The sequence below is a fragment of the Rutidosis leptorrhynchoides genome, chromosome 3 (genome assembly GCF_046630445.1).
Source record: "Rutidosis leptorrhynchoides isolate AG116_Rl617_1_P2 chromosome 3, CSIRO_AGI_Rlap_v1, whole genome shotgun sequence".
NCBI classification, from domain to species: domain Eukaryota; kingdom Viridiplantae; phylum Streptophyta; class Magnoliopsida; order Asterales; family Asteraceae; genus Rutidosis; species Rutidosis leptorrhynchoides.
The window spans coordinates 207812907-207827565 of record NC_092335.1 but is presented as its reverse complement, the minus strand read 5'-3'; the positions used below and the strand labels follow the sequence as shown (position 1 = coordinate 207827565).

The window sequence follows — 14659 nt, the reverse complement described above, 5'->3', positions numbered from 1 at the left end:
TTCAGGCAAAGGTAACAACAACAGATATGCTAAGATATGAATTTATCTATACGTTGTCTATGCAATAGCGGCAGTAAGACGTGTCTAGACTTTAAGGATGATAAGCAAATAGTTTTCGACAATAAATGATAAGCAAAACTTTTGACATGCAGACACGGTCGAAGTCCAGACTCACTAACGCATCCTAACAACTCCTAGTTAGACACACTAATGCAAGACCTGGTTCGCTAAGACCACCGCTCTGATACCAACTGTCAAGACCCGTCCTAATCCATCTGGACGAAGTCCATATCGATTATAAATGATTCACAACAGTTGATTTCATCGCGAGGTATTTGACCTCTATATGATACATTTTACAAACATTGCATTCCATTTTAAAAGACAATCTTTCTTTTAAATGAAAATTGACGGCATGCATACCATTTCAGAATATGTCTAACTATAATTGACTTAATAATAATCTTGATGAACTCAATGACTCGAATGCAACGTCTTTTGAAATATGTCATGAATGACTCCAAGTAATATCTCTAAAATGAGCAATTGCACAGCGGAAGATTTCTTTCATACATGAGAATAAACATGCTTTCAAGTGTCAACCAAAAGGTTGGTGAGTTCATTAGTTTAACATAAATAATCATTTCATAATTTTAATAGACCACAAGATTTCATATTTCCATTTCTCATAAACATACGTCCCATGCATAGAGACAAAAAATATCATTCATATGGATTGAACACCTGGTAATCGACATTCACAATTTGTATATAAGAATATCCCCATCATTCCGGGATCCTCCTTCGGACATGATATAAATTTCGAAGTACTAAAGTATCCGGTACTTTGGATGGGGCTTGTTGGGCCCGATAGATCTATCTTTAGGATTCGCATCAATTAGGGTGTCTGTTCCCTAATTCTTAGATTACCAGACTAAAAAGGGGCATATTCGGTTTAATAATCCAACCATAGAATGTAGTTTCGATCACTTGTGTCTATTTCGTAAAACATTTATAAAAGCAGCGCATGTATTCTCAGCCCAAAAATATAAAGGGTAAAAAGGCAAATGAAACTCACCTAATGTATTTTGTAGTAAAAATACATATAACGACCTTAAACAACCGAACAATGCAGGGTTGGCCTCGGATTCACGAACCTATATCATTTGTATATATATATATATATATATATATATATATATATATATATATATATATATATATATATATTAAAATGTATAATCGTATTCGAACAGGTTTATATATATAATTTGAATTATATATTATACTTATTTAGTTTGTGTATATATATTTAAAATGTTTAATATCTATATATTTAGTTATATTAATATATATCTCTATATATATATATATATATATATATATATATGGTTAGTATTATATGAAAATATTCTTAATTTGTTATATATATGAGTATTTATATAGATAATGTTATTATATTTGATATGTGATATATAAACTATTAATATGATTATAATATATGTATTAAGTATATTTTAGGTACAAAATATTTATATGTAATGAAAATGATATTTATACTAATATTAGTGAGAGTAATAATAACTTGTATTGTTTTATGGTAACAATAATAATAATCCTAAACATATTCATAATAATAATAATAGTACTAAAAATGATACCATTATTAATATTTACAAAAATAATAATAAGTTGTATTATTTTATCACTAATTATAGTGTTTATAATAACAATTTTATTATGTTCCTAATAATGATGATGATGATGATAATAATAATAATAATAATAATAATAATAATAATAATAATAATAATAATAATAATAATAATAATAATAATAATAATAATAATAATAATAATAATAATAATAATAATAATAATAATAATAGTAATCCTAATACTTAATAATAATATTAATTTTAACCATTTTATTACTACTGCTTATATTAATAATGATACTTATGTTTATAATAACAATTCTAATATTTATAATGATTCTAGTATTAGTTTTAATAGTTGTGATAATAATCTTAGTGAAAAATATAAATATTCTAATAATAATATTGATAGTGTTTACATGATATCAAAATAACAATTTTAATCATAGTTATATATTATCTTATTTTGTTATCTTTCTATTATCATCTTCTATATCCTAATTATAATCATATTCATAAGCATAATAATAATAATATCAATAATTAATAATGATAATAATAATATCTATATCTATAATAATATAATAATAATAATAATAACAATAATAATAATAACAAATAGTAAACTACCTCAAAAAGAGTTCTAGAGAAAACTGCCCACGCCTGAGATTGAACACGAGACCTCTCGAAACTCCCTAATACGCTTAAGCAGTTGGGCTCTTGCCCATTTTCCGAAATAATACACAACTCATAAATATTTAACCCGTTTTGTATATCATCTTCTTCTACTACCTTAAATCAAACAACCCGTGAAACAAAATCAATCTTAACAATTAAATTATTGTATCCGATTTAAATTCGTATTTAAATCAGAAACTTCCCTTTGTGAATGATTATATTAAAAGCAAAAAAAAAATATAAATAAATAAAGAACTCGCTGTAGGTTCTCGGATAAAAAAAAACATAAATCATGAAATTGAATTTGGAAATGTTTTGGACAATTGTTATAAAACGAATTGTGTTTTAAAATGACTATAGAATCATTCCCAATCAGTAATTTTAAAAAGAACGATCCATAACACCTAAATTTGTTTGAAGAACACAGTTGACTTTTTTTTTGGTTTTAAATTTTGACTTCGCAAATTGGAAATCAATTGAAAGAATTAACGTTTCAAAACTTACAGATAGTTTAAGTATGTAGTTCCTAACATCTCTGCATTCTTGGATTTTGAATATTGATCACGAATTGAATTTTTGATTTTTTTTTAACCATCGCGTAAAAAAAAATACTTTCAATTTTTCTGTTTTTATTTAATTGATGATAATAGCTGGCGATTTATTGAGTACGACTAATCAATTGATACAGCAACAGATGGTTATCAATTGTTTTGTAGTGAAGATTGCAAGCGACAGGAAATCACGAGAAGAACAGAAAAGAAAAAGAAAAAGAAAAAAAAATGACAGCAATAGGAAGAAACAGATATTACGCTGTATATATATATCAGTTTCTTAATCTGTAATTATATATACGTATTCAGTATTTATATATACTTATGTAACTGTATCGTATTATATATTTATTTATCTATATATCTATAACTGTTATTTGTATAAATATATGTATTTAAATATATCTGTGTTTGTATATAATTACATCGACTATTTATATATATATATATATATATATATATATATATATATATATATATATATATATATATATATATATATATATATATACACATATATATTAAATATATATAAGGAAACTTAATAATATTAATTTTACAAACATTAATATTCAAAATTTATTTTAATAGTAATAATAATAATAATTCTAATAATAACAACTATTAATAATAATACGATAATATATATTAATTATAATTGTTATTATGAAGGTGATAATAATAATATTTGTTAATGATAATAGCAATGATTTGTATTATTTTCATAATGATACATATAATAATAATAATAACTTTATCGATTATAAATCATACTATTAATCATAATTTCACTATTAATTATATTAGTAATGTTATTAATAGTGATAACAATAATATTAGTAATAGTAATATTATAACAAATTAACTGTATCCAATTTCATATCTTTATATTATATATAGTAATAGTAATTATATTGATATTAATATTTATATTGATTTTAATACGAGTAATGTTAATATTAATATAGTAATTATAATTTATCTTGTAAATAAGTTTAATATATTGATATTATTAACTATGTACTATTTATTAACTATCTATAACACATATTGATTATTTAATTTTTATATATTTTATATATATTACAACATACATATAATATTAACCATGTATAGAAATCATGTTTATTTATATATGAATTTACTTAATAACAACCTTATTATCTTACATATTATTTTACATACTTGATTCTAATATTTCAGTAATATTTTATTATTTCTAATTATTATATATACACTTTTATTTATATTTATATATAGTCACATATTTAATTACACAAAATTGTTCGTGAATCGTCGGGAATAGTCAAAGGTCAAATGGTTTCATGAAATAGTTCCAAAATTTTCGAGACTCAATATTACAGACTTTGCTTATCGTGCCTGAATCATATAAAGACTAAGTTTAAATTTGGTCGGAAATTCCCGGGTCATCACACACTACATTTATATATAATATATAATATACCTATATATGAAACATATCATCTAATACACAAGGAGATATACTAAAATCTTCTTCTCCTTCTTGATGAACTTACTTCATCACACCCTTTCAATGAAAAACCATACACCACCTTAATCTTCATCTTCCTTACGGCTGTGAACGTCAACCATCGCCAAACCATTGTCTCTATCTATCTCGCTCTATCACCTCTCTTTGTGAACCACACAAAATCTTTGCTCGATTACGGGTTCATGTTCTATAATCGAGAACCCATTTAGAACACCACCACCGGTTAACCCATCGTCATAAAACCCACATCTATCATCTCATATATGATCACCACGTGAATTCATCACAACCCATCACCTCGATATCATTCTTTTGATTATGTTTTGAAAACGCACAACATTGTTTCTGTTAAACCATCAACGAAAACCCTCTTTAAACTTCCACCTTAATGTGGTTACAAACGAAGAACACCACCATTTTCTCATCCATTTGTTGCTATTGTTTCGTGCAGAACAACCAAAACACCATGAACCCGCCACTATTCGGCTGCCACCACCCCTTCAACCGTGAACAAACTACAACCATCATCTCCACCACTAGTCCACCTTAAACCCACCATCACCTCCGGACTGTTTTGTAGCCATGAACAACCACTGCCATCCTATAAACCAACACCACAATCACCCCGTTACCACTTATGCTACTGCTGCTACAGTTTCTGTTTATTCGCACTCAAACGACCACCATCACCTTTGAACACCCATCACCACCATAAACATCCACCACCTTCATTATACCGCCACCTTTCTTCTCTCTTCCTCTCTCCTATTATCTCTCAAAACCCACTTGTTATTCGAGCTGCTGCTGTTGCAGCTACACCATACCTGTTCTCCGTTTGAACAATCTCAAAACACGTTCAGATCTTTCAATGAAACAAGCAATACCACCTTTATGGTTTTGTCAACTTGATTATAAAGGAGGTTATTTTATTACACAGCTATTTTTTTTATACGCGAATGGAATAAGTGGTATTTATAGGCCGACCAAGTTACCTTTAAAGGGACCGGACGTTCTAATTTTTTTTTATGATATTGAACTTCGAAAATGATTTATTATGGAATTAAGTAAAGATGATGAGATGATGAGTAGATTTCCACTAATTATGTATATGATATCTGTTCCCTTATGAATCACAAACTGGAAAAGAAAAAAAAAAGAAAAAAAAACACATGGGCCGAAAACAGTTTTACATGTTGGGCCTTCGAATTAGGATTGGACTCTTAATTGCTTTTGGGCTTGAGCAGATAAGCGGGTTAAATGGGATTAATCCACGAATTAAACAGAAAAATAGAAATAGAGCAGATGGTAAGGAGTGTGGCTGGGGAGCGAGAGGTCATGGGTTCGAGTCCCGTCCCAGGCAGTTTATCTCTTTTTAATGTTTCTAAGGTATAATTTGATATTTATTATTATTATTAGTATTATTATTATTAAACTAACACTAAATATTAAAATTATGATTATTATCATCAAAAGTATTACTATCATTATTAGTATTATTATCATTAGAGATATTAATATAAATATTAGCATCATTATTATTATTAGTAAAGTCATTATTTTTATAATTATTATTATTAGTAACCATTATTATGAAAATTAACATTTTTATTAAAAAGTATCATTTTTATTAAAGTTATCAAGTATCATTTTAACTCTATTATCATTATCATTATCATTATTTATATAATTACTAATATTATTTTAGTATTACTATAATTTTAACAAACAAACGATATATGTATATATATACAAAAATATATTTACTACATATAACATAACAAAATTTATATTTTTATTTATTTTAAATATATAAAATGAATATATGAAACATATAGGTTAATAATATAAAAATAATATAACTAATAAATTTATATATATATATATATAACTTTGTTCAATTACAATTATGTGTGTTAATATATATACAAATAATATAGGTTCGTGATTCCGAGACCAACCCTACAATTATTAAATGACGTCATATGTATTTTTACTACAAAATACAGTATGGTGAGTTTCATTTGCTCCTTGCTTTTGCAATATATATTTTTGGGCTGAGAATACATGCGCTGCTTTTATAAATGTTTACGAAATAGACACAAGTACTTAAAAATATATTCTACGTTGAGTTGTACCACTGGCATACTTCCCTGTAGCTTGGTAACTACTATTTACATGGGTATTGTAAACGCGAATCCTGTTGATAGATCTATCGGGCCTGACAACCCCAACCGGGCTGGACGACCAGTATTCAACGGTTGCATAGTACTTCGTTTTGGTGACTACACTTGGTACGGTGTAGTGATATTTCATAATAAAGGGAATATGCAACGTTGATTAAATGTTAAGTATGGTTACCAAGTGCTCAACCACTTAGAATATGATTATTAAAAACGTTTATACATGTATGAAATCTTGTGGTCTATTAACATATTGAAATGATTGTTATGATAAACCTATGAACTCACCAACCTTTTGGTTGACACTTTTAAGCATGTTTATTCTCAGATACGAATTAAGTCTTCCGCTATGCATTTGCTCATTTTAAAGATACTACATGGAGTCGTTCATCGCAATGGGACCAGATGTTGATGACTTCGTTCAGGTGGATTAGGACGGGTCGTTTCAATACTTTTCTATCAAAAGAAAATATATGTTATTGTAATAACAATGTTGTAGAAGTGACACATTATATTTACACATGGAGAAGTTATTGAACCAATCATACCATCATCTGCTCTCAGGTTGAAGACCAACATCAGTCAGAGAAGAATGGAGCCTCATCTTCAAAAAATATGATGTGCAGCGTCTCACACTATGCAATTGGAACACCAAAAGGAAAGCATAGATTATAAGAGTTACCGGTAGTGTATCACGAGCCTCTAGACAAGAGTGCAACATTGTTGACTTTCTTATTAACAGCAACAGAGGAAGGCACGTCAACGTCTCAAAGATTGCCACGGAGGTGACAACGTGATTATCACTGACATGGCAAACAAAAACAAAAAAAAAAAAAAAAAAAAAAAAACTGAATACAATGTGAAAAGGCTTAGCATTTGGCTCGAATAATATTGACAATTAACAGATAAACAACAATGAAGCCTAAATAACTGTATAAGTAGCTCCACCAAACATAATCTTTTTTAGGTGTTGCAGCTTTGATGTTTTACCATTGTTGCAGCTATACCAGATTAATTATCTATTGTTAAAAAACTAATGTTATTATAATGAGTTAATGTATTATAAGTAACTTACTTCCTTGGTTTGACCAGTTGCGGATAATACACAATCCATATCAGCCCATTCAAAGTAAATGGGTTGAAAATGCCAAATTTGATTAGAAGAGATGGTAACAAATTACCAGGCTGCTAAAGTATAAGCAAACTGTTGTAAAATAACACGAAAGCATGCGGAAAATGTCAAACCGTCATTCGAGACGGTAGATATTGTGGCTAAGTGTTTGTTCACTGTTCCCATTTGGTACTTTTGCTTCAAATTTTGAGGTCTGGTTTAGGCTTACGTCACGACCCTTACCAACTTGCATGTACTCATAGTACGTAATATGTCCATGACGTAATGTAGTATTATATCCTACAATATTATACGGAGTATGTAGTTAATAATATGATCAAAGTTCGTGAATTAATCAAGTGATAATAAGGTTCGTTTAGCCTAGTCACCTTACCATATCCACAAAAACTTACAAACATGAAAAACCTGATTCCAGTTAATAGTAGGCATATAATCTACTGTCAGATCAATCAATATTAAAAGATGCAACGTTTTTAATTTTTTTTTTCATATAACGTTCAATTAAGCAATCAACAACTGTATGTTGTAGTGTCAAAACACCATATTTTATGTGCAAATATGAAAATTCAACATCAGTTTTTTCACAATGAAATTTCATGAACAGTCTGATGGTGACGTAACCAAACATTCATAGTTGATTCAAATATAGAAGATTTTAATTCATCCATTAGCTTACTGCAAATCTGGTTTAATCTTCCATGATGATGGCTTTTAATGAAAATCTTTGATAAATTGTATTTTGAAAAACATAGGTTTCATCTTTTATGAACAATAATGCTTAAAATTGAAAATTGTTAATCCAGACCTAATCCCATAAACTCTCATACCAAATACAAGTATAATTTAAACTGAAAAACAGAACAAACAACATCCCTATAAGCTATAAGTACTTTTACATGATAACTGATGTTAATAACACAAATAATTAATGTAATATAATCTGTATATTAAGAAAACACGTATTATACTAAACAATCAAACAACACTTAATAGAATTCTAGGTTAAACGCCAGTACCTGAAGCTGTGGTCTTTCCAAAATACCCTAATTTAGGTTAAGCGCAAAAGTTGAGTAATCTGATGCATCTCTGAAACCCCAAACATCATATTAATTATAACGTATATCTCCAATTAACAATTTTAGAAGATCCGCCGTTTCGAACCGGTGGCGGCATCGATTGTGATGGACCACAATGTTGTTGCTAAAGCAATCGACTCTTGAAATCAGTACCAAACGAAATCAAACGACGATAATCAAATCACCAACAACAAATTGGCCCACAAATTTCGTCGAAAATAAAGACAAACATCCGATTCATAAATCAGTGTGTTTTCCGGTGGAATGAATAGAGGTATTGTGTTTGTAGGCGATGGGTCTGAGTGTTTTCCGATGGAATAATTTGAGGTTTAGGGTTTGTAGGCGATGGGTCGTAGATCCGCCGTAGGAGAAGAGAGTAATCGATTTCTTGGGCAGGTTAAGCTTTTGGGATTTCTGCAGAGTTAAGTGTTGATGTGTATGTTAGTGTTAATTGGGATTAGTTTATGGATTATCATGTCAGCATAGATGATTAACGAAAGATTAGGGACTGACAAGTCAGACTAATTTTCATGATTTGTAGTATGTTATTATTATTATTATTATTATTATTATTATTATTATTATTATTATTATTTTATTATTATTATTATTATTATTATTATTATAGAATAGATAGATTATAGATAGATAGATAGATATTATTATAATCTGAGTTTAATTTGTAAACAGTAGAAGACTCAGCTCATCTTCAATATACTATAATTTGAGACTTTGCCAAGAAAATTTTGGATACCATAACGAAAACGTAGAAAATTTGGGATTCCACAACGAAAATGTTATCATTGTGGGTTTATGTTATCAAAACTATTTAATACCATCAAATTACCGATATAACTAATAGACAAAATTTGTCTTATTTGTTATGAATAGTACTATTTAATTTTTCATTTTTTACAAACCAACCCTGTAACTTTCATTAAAATACAAATCGAACCTCCTACTTTATACCTATATTATAAATTATTATTTATCCCATCACTAACACCAAAAACACCCACCACGCTTTACCGGCTTCTACACTGCTCTCAAACAGTAGGACTCACATAGGCCACTACTGTGCTACATTTTTTTTTGTCTCCAACGATAAAAGAAGCAACTTTCTTAAAAGGAACAACCCTTTAATGCTACTAAAAGATTTCGAAAAATATTTTTTTTTATAAAATAGATCAACTAACTTTAACGCTAAAAGAAGCAATTTTTACAAAAGGAACAACCCTTCAATGTTAGATGTCGAAAAAAATTCTTTTTTACAAAATAGATCCACAAAAGGAAAGACTTTTTTTTAACTCGCATTCAAAACGGAGCCCCCGGCGCGAAGCGAGGGCTCCACAACTAGTTACCGATATAACTAATAGACAAAATTTGTCTTATTTGTTATGAATAGTACTATTCAATTTTTCATTTTTTACAAACCAACCCCCTAACTTTCATTAAAATACAAATCGAATCCCCTACTTTATGCCTATATTATAAATTATTATTTATCCCATCACTAACACCAAAAACACCCACCACGCTTTACCGACTTCTACACTGCGCTCAAACAGTAGGACCCACATAGGCCACTACTGTGCTACATTTTTTTTTTGTCTCCAACGATAAAAGAAACAACTTTCTTAAAATAAACAACCCTTCAATACTACCAAAAGATGTCGAAAAATATTTTTTTTTACAAAATAGATCAACTAACTTTAACGCTAAAAGAAGCAACTTTTACAAAAGGAACAACCCTTCAAAGTTAGATGTCGAAAAAAATTCTTTTTTACAAAATATATTCACAAAAGGAAAGACTTTTTTTTTAACTCGCATTCAAAACGGAGCCCCCGGCGCGAAGCGAGGGCTCCACAACTAGTTTGTACTAAAGGGTCAACGATTTAGAGGTATTGAAGTGAGCCTTAGACTAGTTGTAGTGGCAGAGGGCGTGGGTTAGTGGTGTGGGTTGTTTTTTGTACTTTTTTGATGAATAGGACGTGTGAATTTTTTGGTGAAGTAATGGTGGTGTGAATTTTTGGTGTGAGTTAGGAGTGTTGTGATTATATGTTAAAATATAATTGGTAAATTAGTTAAAAAGAGATAAAAGTTATATTTTTAAAATAATAAAAAATTAGAAAAGCAAAAGCAACGGGTGTTGCTTATTCCGTTGTTTACCAACGCACGCCACCAATTTTTGAAGAAGCAACGCCCTAATACGGCAGTCGGGGGCGTGGGTTGGTTGCCACCTCAGATCCCACAGGGGTGGGTTGTCACCATAGGCGGATCCAATGCATTAAGAGGGGGCGCCCGCCCCCGGTGGATTTCGAAATTTTAGTGCAAATTTTTTCGGTTTTTCGATTTTGCCCCGGTGGGAAAAAAAATTTCCCCAAACCCTTCGTATTTTGCCCAAAAAAACTCCATATTTTGCCCCAAAATCTTCGTATTTTACCCAAAAACCTTCAAATTTTGCTAAAAAAACTCTATATTTTGCCCCAAAACCTCTATATTTTGCAAAAAAATAATTCCCTACATTTTAAAAGAAAAATCGCCCCAGGTGAAAAAATTTCTTGGATCCGCCACTGGTTATCACCAATACAACTCGTCTTATAGGAGCTAGGTTGGGAGTTCAACTTCGAAAGTAAACTGTAGTAAAAAAAATCTTGTATTGGTGCGTATGTTTGCGTTAAAAAAAATCCCGTAAAATTTGTATGCTAATCATGCAAAATTCGAAAAGAAAAGATAGATACTGAGAAATTATATTCTGATAATAGTGGGCCCATTACATATTACATAAGTAAATAGATAGGAGTAGAGTGTCTTATTCAGTTTGGCCTAAAACGACAAGGTGGCGAGTTAGACACAATTCACAAAGACCATTAATTTCAAAGTCGCGTTTTGTTTTATAATCTGCGTTTTCGTGTATTCGCAGGCAAATGCTTCTCAATTTTTCTTTCCTAAATAGTACTACTGCAAACAAATTATTATTATTATTATTATTATTATTATTATTATTATTATTATTATTATAACTCGTGGAACCACATAGTCCGACTAAGAAACTCGTCAGCTGAACATTTCATCAAACGCCTAAAATGCATATTAAACAATCCCCATCCAATCATAAGAGATAATATTGGTTGTCATTTTATATTTAAAGTGTAAATTAAAATATAAATTTAGAATTCGTTTCTTTTTGCCTAGCTTTTATACCTTATCGTACTCAATTCATAATAATTAATTAAAATAATTCAAAAAATTTAATTTTAATAATTAAAATAATTATTAATAAGATTTAATAATAATAATTAATTAATAAGATTTAATTTTAATTCAAAATTATTTAGATTAATGACATCACCCACCATGCTTAGATTTTTTCCTTTTTCTTTTTGATTTTTTCTTAACAAATAAATTAGCCTAATAATGACATTATCATTATAGGATTTTAATATTAACTATAGATTATTATTGTTACTAAGAGTATCGTCGTCAATGTTGTTGTTTTTGTTGTTATTTTTAATACTTCTATTATTATTATTATTATTATTATTATTATTATTATTATTGTTGTTGTTGTTATTATTATTATTATTAATTATTATTATTATTATTATTATTATTATTATTATTATTATGATGATTATTATTATTATTATTATTATGATGATTATTATTATTATTATTATTATGATTATTATTATTTTATAAGTATATTATTACTATTATTATTTTATAAGTATATTATTACTATTATTATTATTATTATTATTATTATTATTATTATTATTATTATTATTATTATTATTATTATTATTATTATTATTATTATTATTATTATTATTATTTATTATTATTAAAAAAATTATAATTTTAGAACACCGGACTAATACTAAAGTAAACTTAATAAAACAAGTTGCATGAATTATTATGTAATTTTTTTGACTCGTAAGATATGCTTCTCCAAACTTTAACAACACATTTTATTAAAGCAAGCTTAATTATCACATTAAATAAACATTTGATACATTAAGGAATCATAACCAGTTGATTCCACATGCAACAAACTATAACGTTACATCATAGAAAATGCTTCTTATATATATATATATATTTAGTAAATAATATAAGCATCTTCGCGATCTTTATTCTTAATCATAGAACGCTAATAGTTATTCAGGGTTTTGGAACTTTCTCAGCTTCAATTTTGTTCTTAGCAAGTTCCTCGGCTTTGAGTTTATCTTGAGCCATCTTTTCTGCTTTAGGACAGTTGAAGTAGCAAAAACACATGTGTTTACCGCTACGAACATGGCAAGCTCCGTGCGCTGCACCTTCCCACGCCTTGCACTGATCGTCACAGTGTCTTGTGTTGCCGCAATTTCCGGACCATGTCTTGCTTGCCTTTTCACATAATTCTCCATTTACGGACGCAATTTCTGTATGCATTATAAAATTAGTCAGTTGAGATATATATGTGATGGTTAACTATCTACTATTATTACTTTGAGGGAAAAATAAAGCTATAACTAATATAATTAAGCTATCACTGCAGTTAATGCTTCTATTTATGTTTTATCTAGTGTGATAGCTTAAATAAGAGTGACACTTATCACTACAAGAAAACCACCAAATCTAGAGGACACTTTTTTGGACGGCTTCATCAACAAAGTACTCCAAACCACAAAAAAGTTTGCTTTTCTGGCCAGCTTTTCTGAAAAGTTTGATCAAAAGTTACTCCGGAAAGTATTTCCGTTTCCTAATAGTTTAATTAAAAAGATTTTAATAGATAAATTATTATTAATTATTAGCATAATTAATATTTTATTATTTTTCTTTCTGGACGACATGTTATTCGAAATGTCGTCCCGAAATGTCATCCTCTATTGCCGAAGGAAAACCAAAGTGGGTCACGTTCATTCGGAGTTGTCCGGAATACTTTCTGGGACAAACCATTCAGGACGACATATTGGGACGAGAACTGGTACAAACTCATACCACATAATCACAGAAATTAACAGGAGTTCTTTGTTATTTTGTCTAGATTCTTTCGATATATATTCAGGGAATATGCATAAAAAATTTGATTAAGCACCTGAGATAGTAAGAAAAGAAAGGATGAGAAGGAATGCAAAGAAAGGAATTGAGTTTTTGGCCATTTGAATTGCTTAAGCTCAAGAACACTTGCTCTAAGTTATGTGAAGAATAGGTTGAGGTTACAAGGGAATTTATAGGGAGGGGAAAAGGAGCTTCAAGAAAATTATGCCGAAGAAAAAGACAATCATGAAGAAACTAATCATCAAATAAAAACAACAATGAAGAAAATTATCACCAAAATTTCCACACATGTTGTCTTTACATTTGACTATTCTAGATGCATGCATTATCGGTTAGTTCATCACTAGTCTACAGAAGTTAGTATTATACTAAAAGTTTATTGGTAATTTTAGAGTGATTAATTAATTTTAGAGATAAATTAAGTTACATTATTAAACAAATAAGTAAATTCGAGGTGCAAACTAGCTCAAACTAGTTTTGGTGGTACATTCATTCGAGGTCTACTATCAGGTTTTGGCAAGAAATATAGAAATTTATTAATCAGCCTGGATGGGAGTCGGTTTCTGGTTTGCTCGGCGTTTTTATGGGGCGCGACTGCTTGCATCGTCTTGCTTATCGGAGTTCATCTCCGACGGTTTTTCTTGCAAGCCACAGACGATGAACATCCTTGATTTTCTCGTAGTGAGTTTGAAGGCCGTCGGTTTTTGTGATGTAGTCTCCGTCCTCCGGCGATTGTTTAGGTAGTTCGTTAAGTTGGTGAGATTCTTTTTCCAGTTAGTACTTTTTAGCCGGATTGTTGTTGGTTGTTATGTTGGCGATCGGATTT

The 14659-nt window shown here is 29.1% G+C and overlaps 1 protein-coding gene across 1 annotated transcript; it reads right to left on the bottom strand.

Annotated features, from left to right (window-relative positions):
- Positions 1-12734: 12734 nt before the first annotated feature.
- Positions 12735-14027, bottom strand: LOC139897180 (defensin-like protein 19). The gene is made up of 2 exons (XM_071879853.1): positions 13871-14027; positions 12735-13214 (listed from the first exon to the last, which is right to left on the bottom strand). The coding sequence occupies exons 1-2, from the start codon at positions 13932-13934 to the stop codon at positions 12955-12957; spliced, it is 324 nt and encodes a 107-aa protein (XP_071735954.1). The 5' UTR covers positions 13935-14027; the 3' UTR covers positions 12735-12954.
- Positions 14028-14659: the final 632 nt, after the last annotated feature.

Bases quoted from the DNA above. Each gene is read 5' to 3' on its own strand.
- LOC139897180 (XM_071879853.1), bottom strand. From the start codon at position 13,934: ATGGCCAAAAACTCAATTCCTTTCTTTGCATTCCTTCTCATCCTTTCT. The intron at 13,215-13,870 runs GTGCTTAATCAA...TAATGCATACAG, and splicing joins TTCTTTTCTTACTATCTCAG to AAATTGCGTCCGTAAATGGA.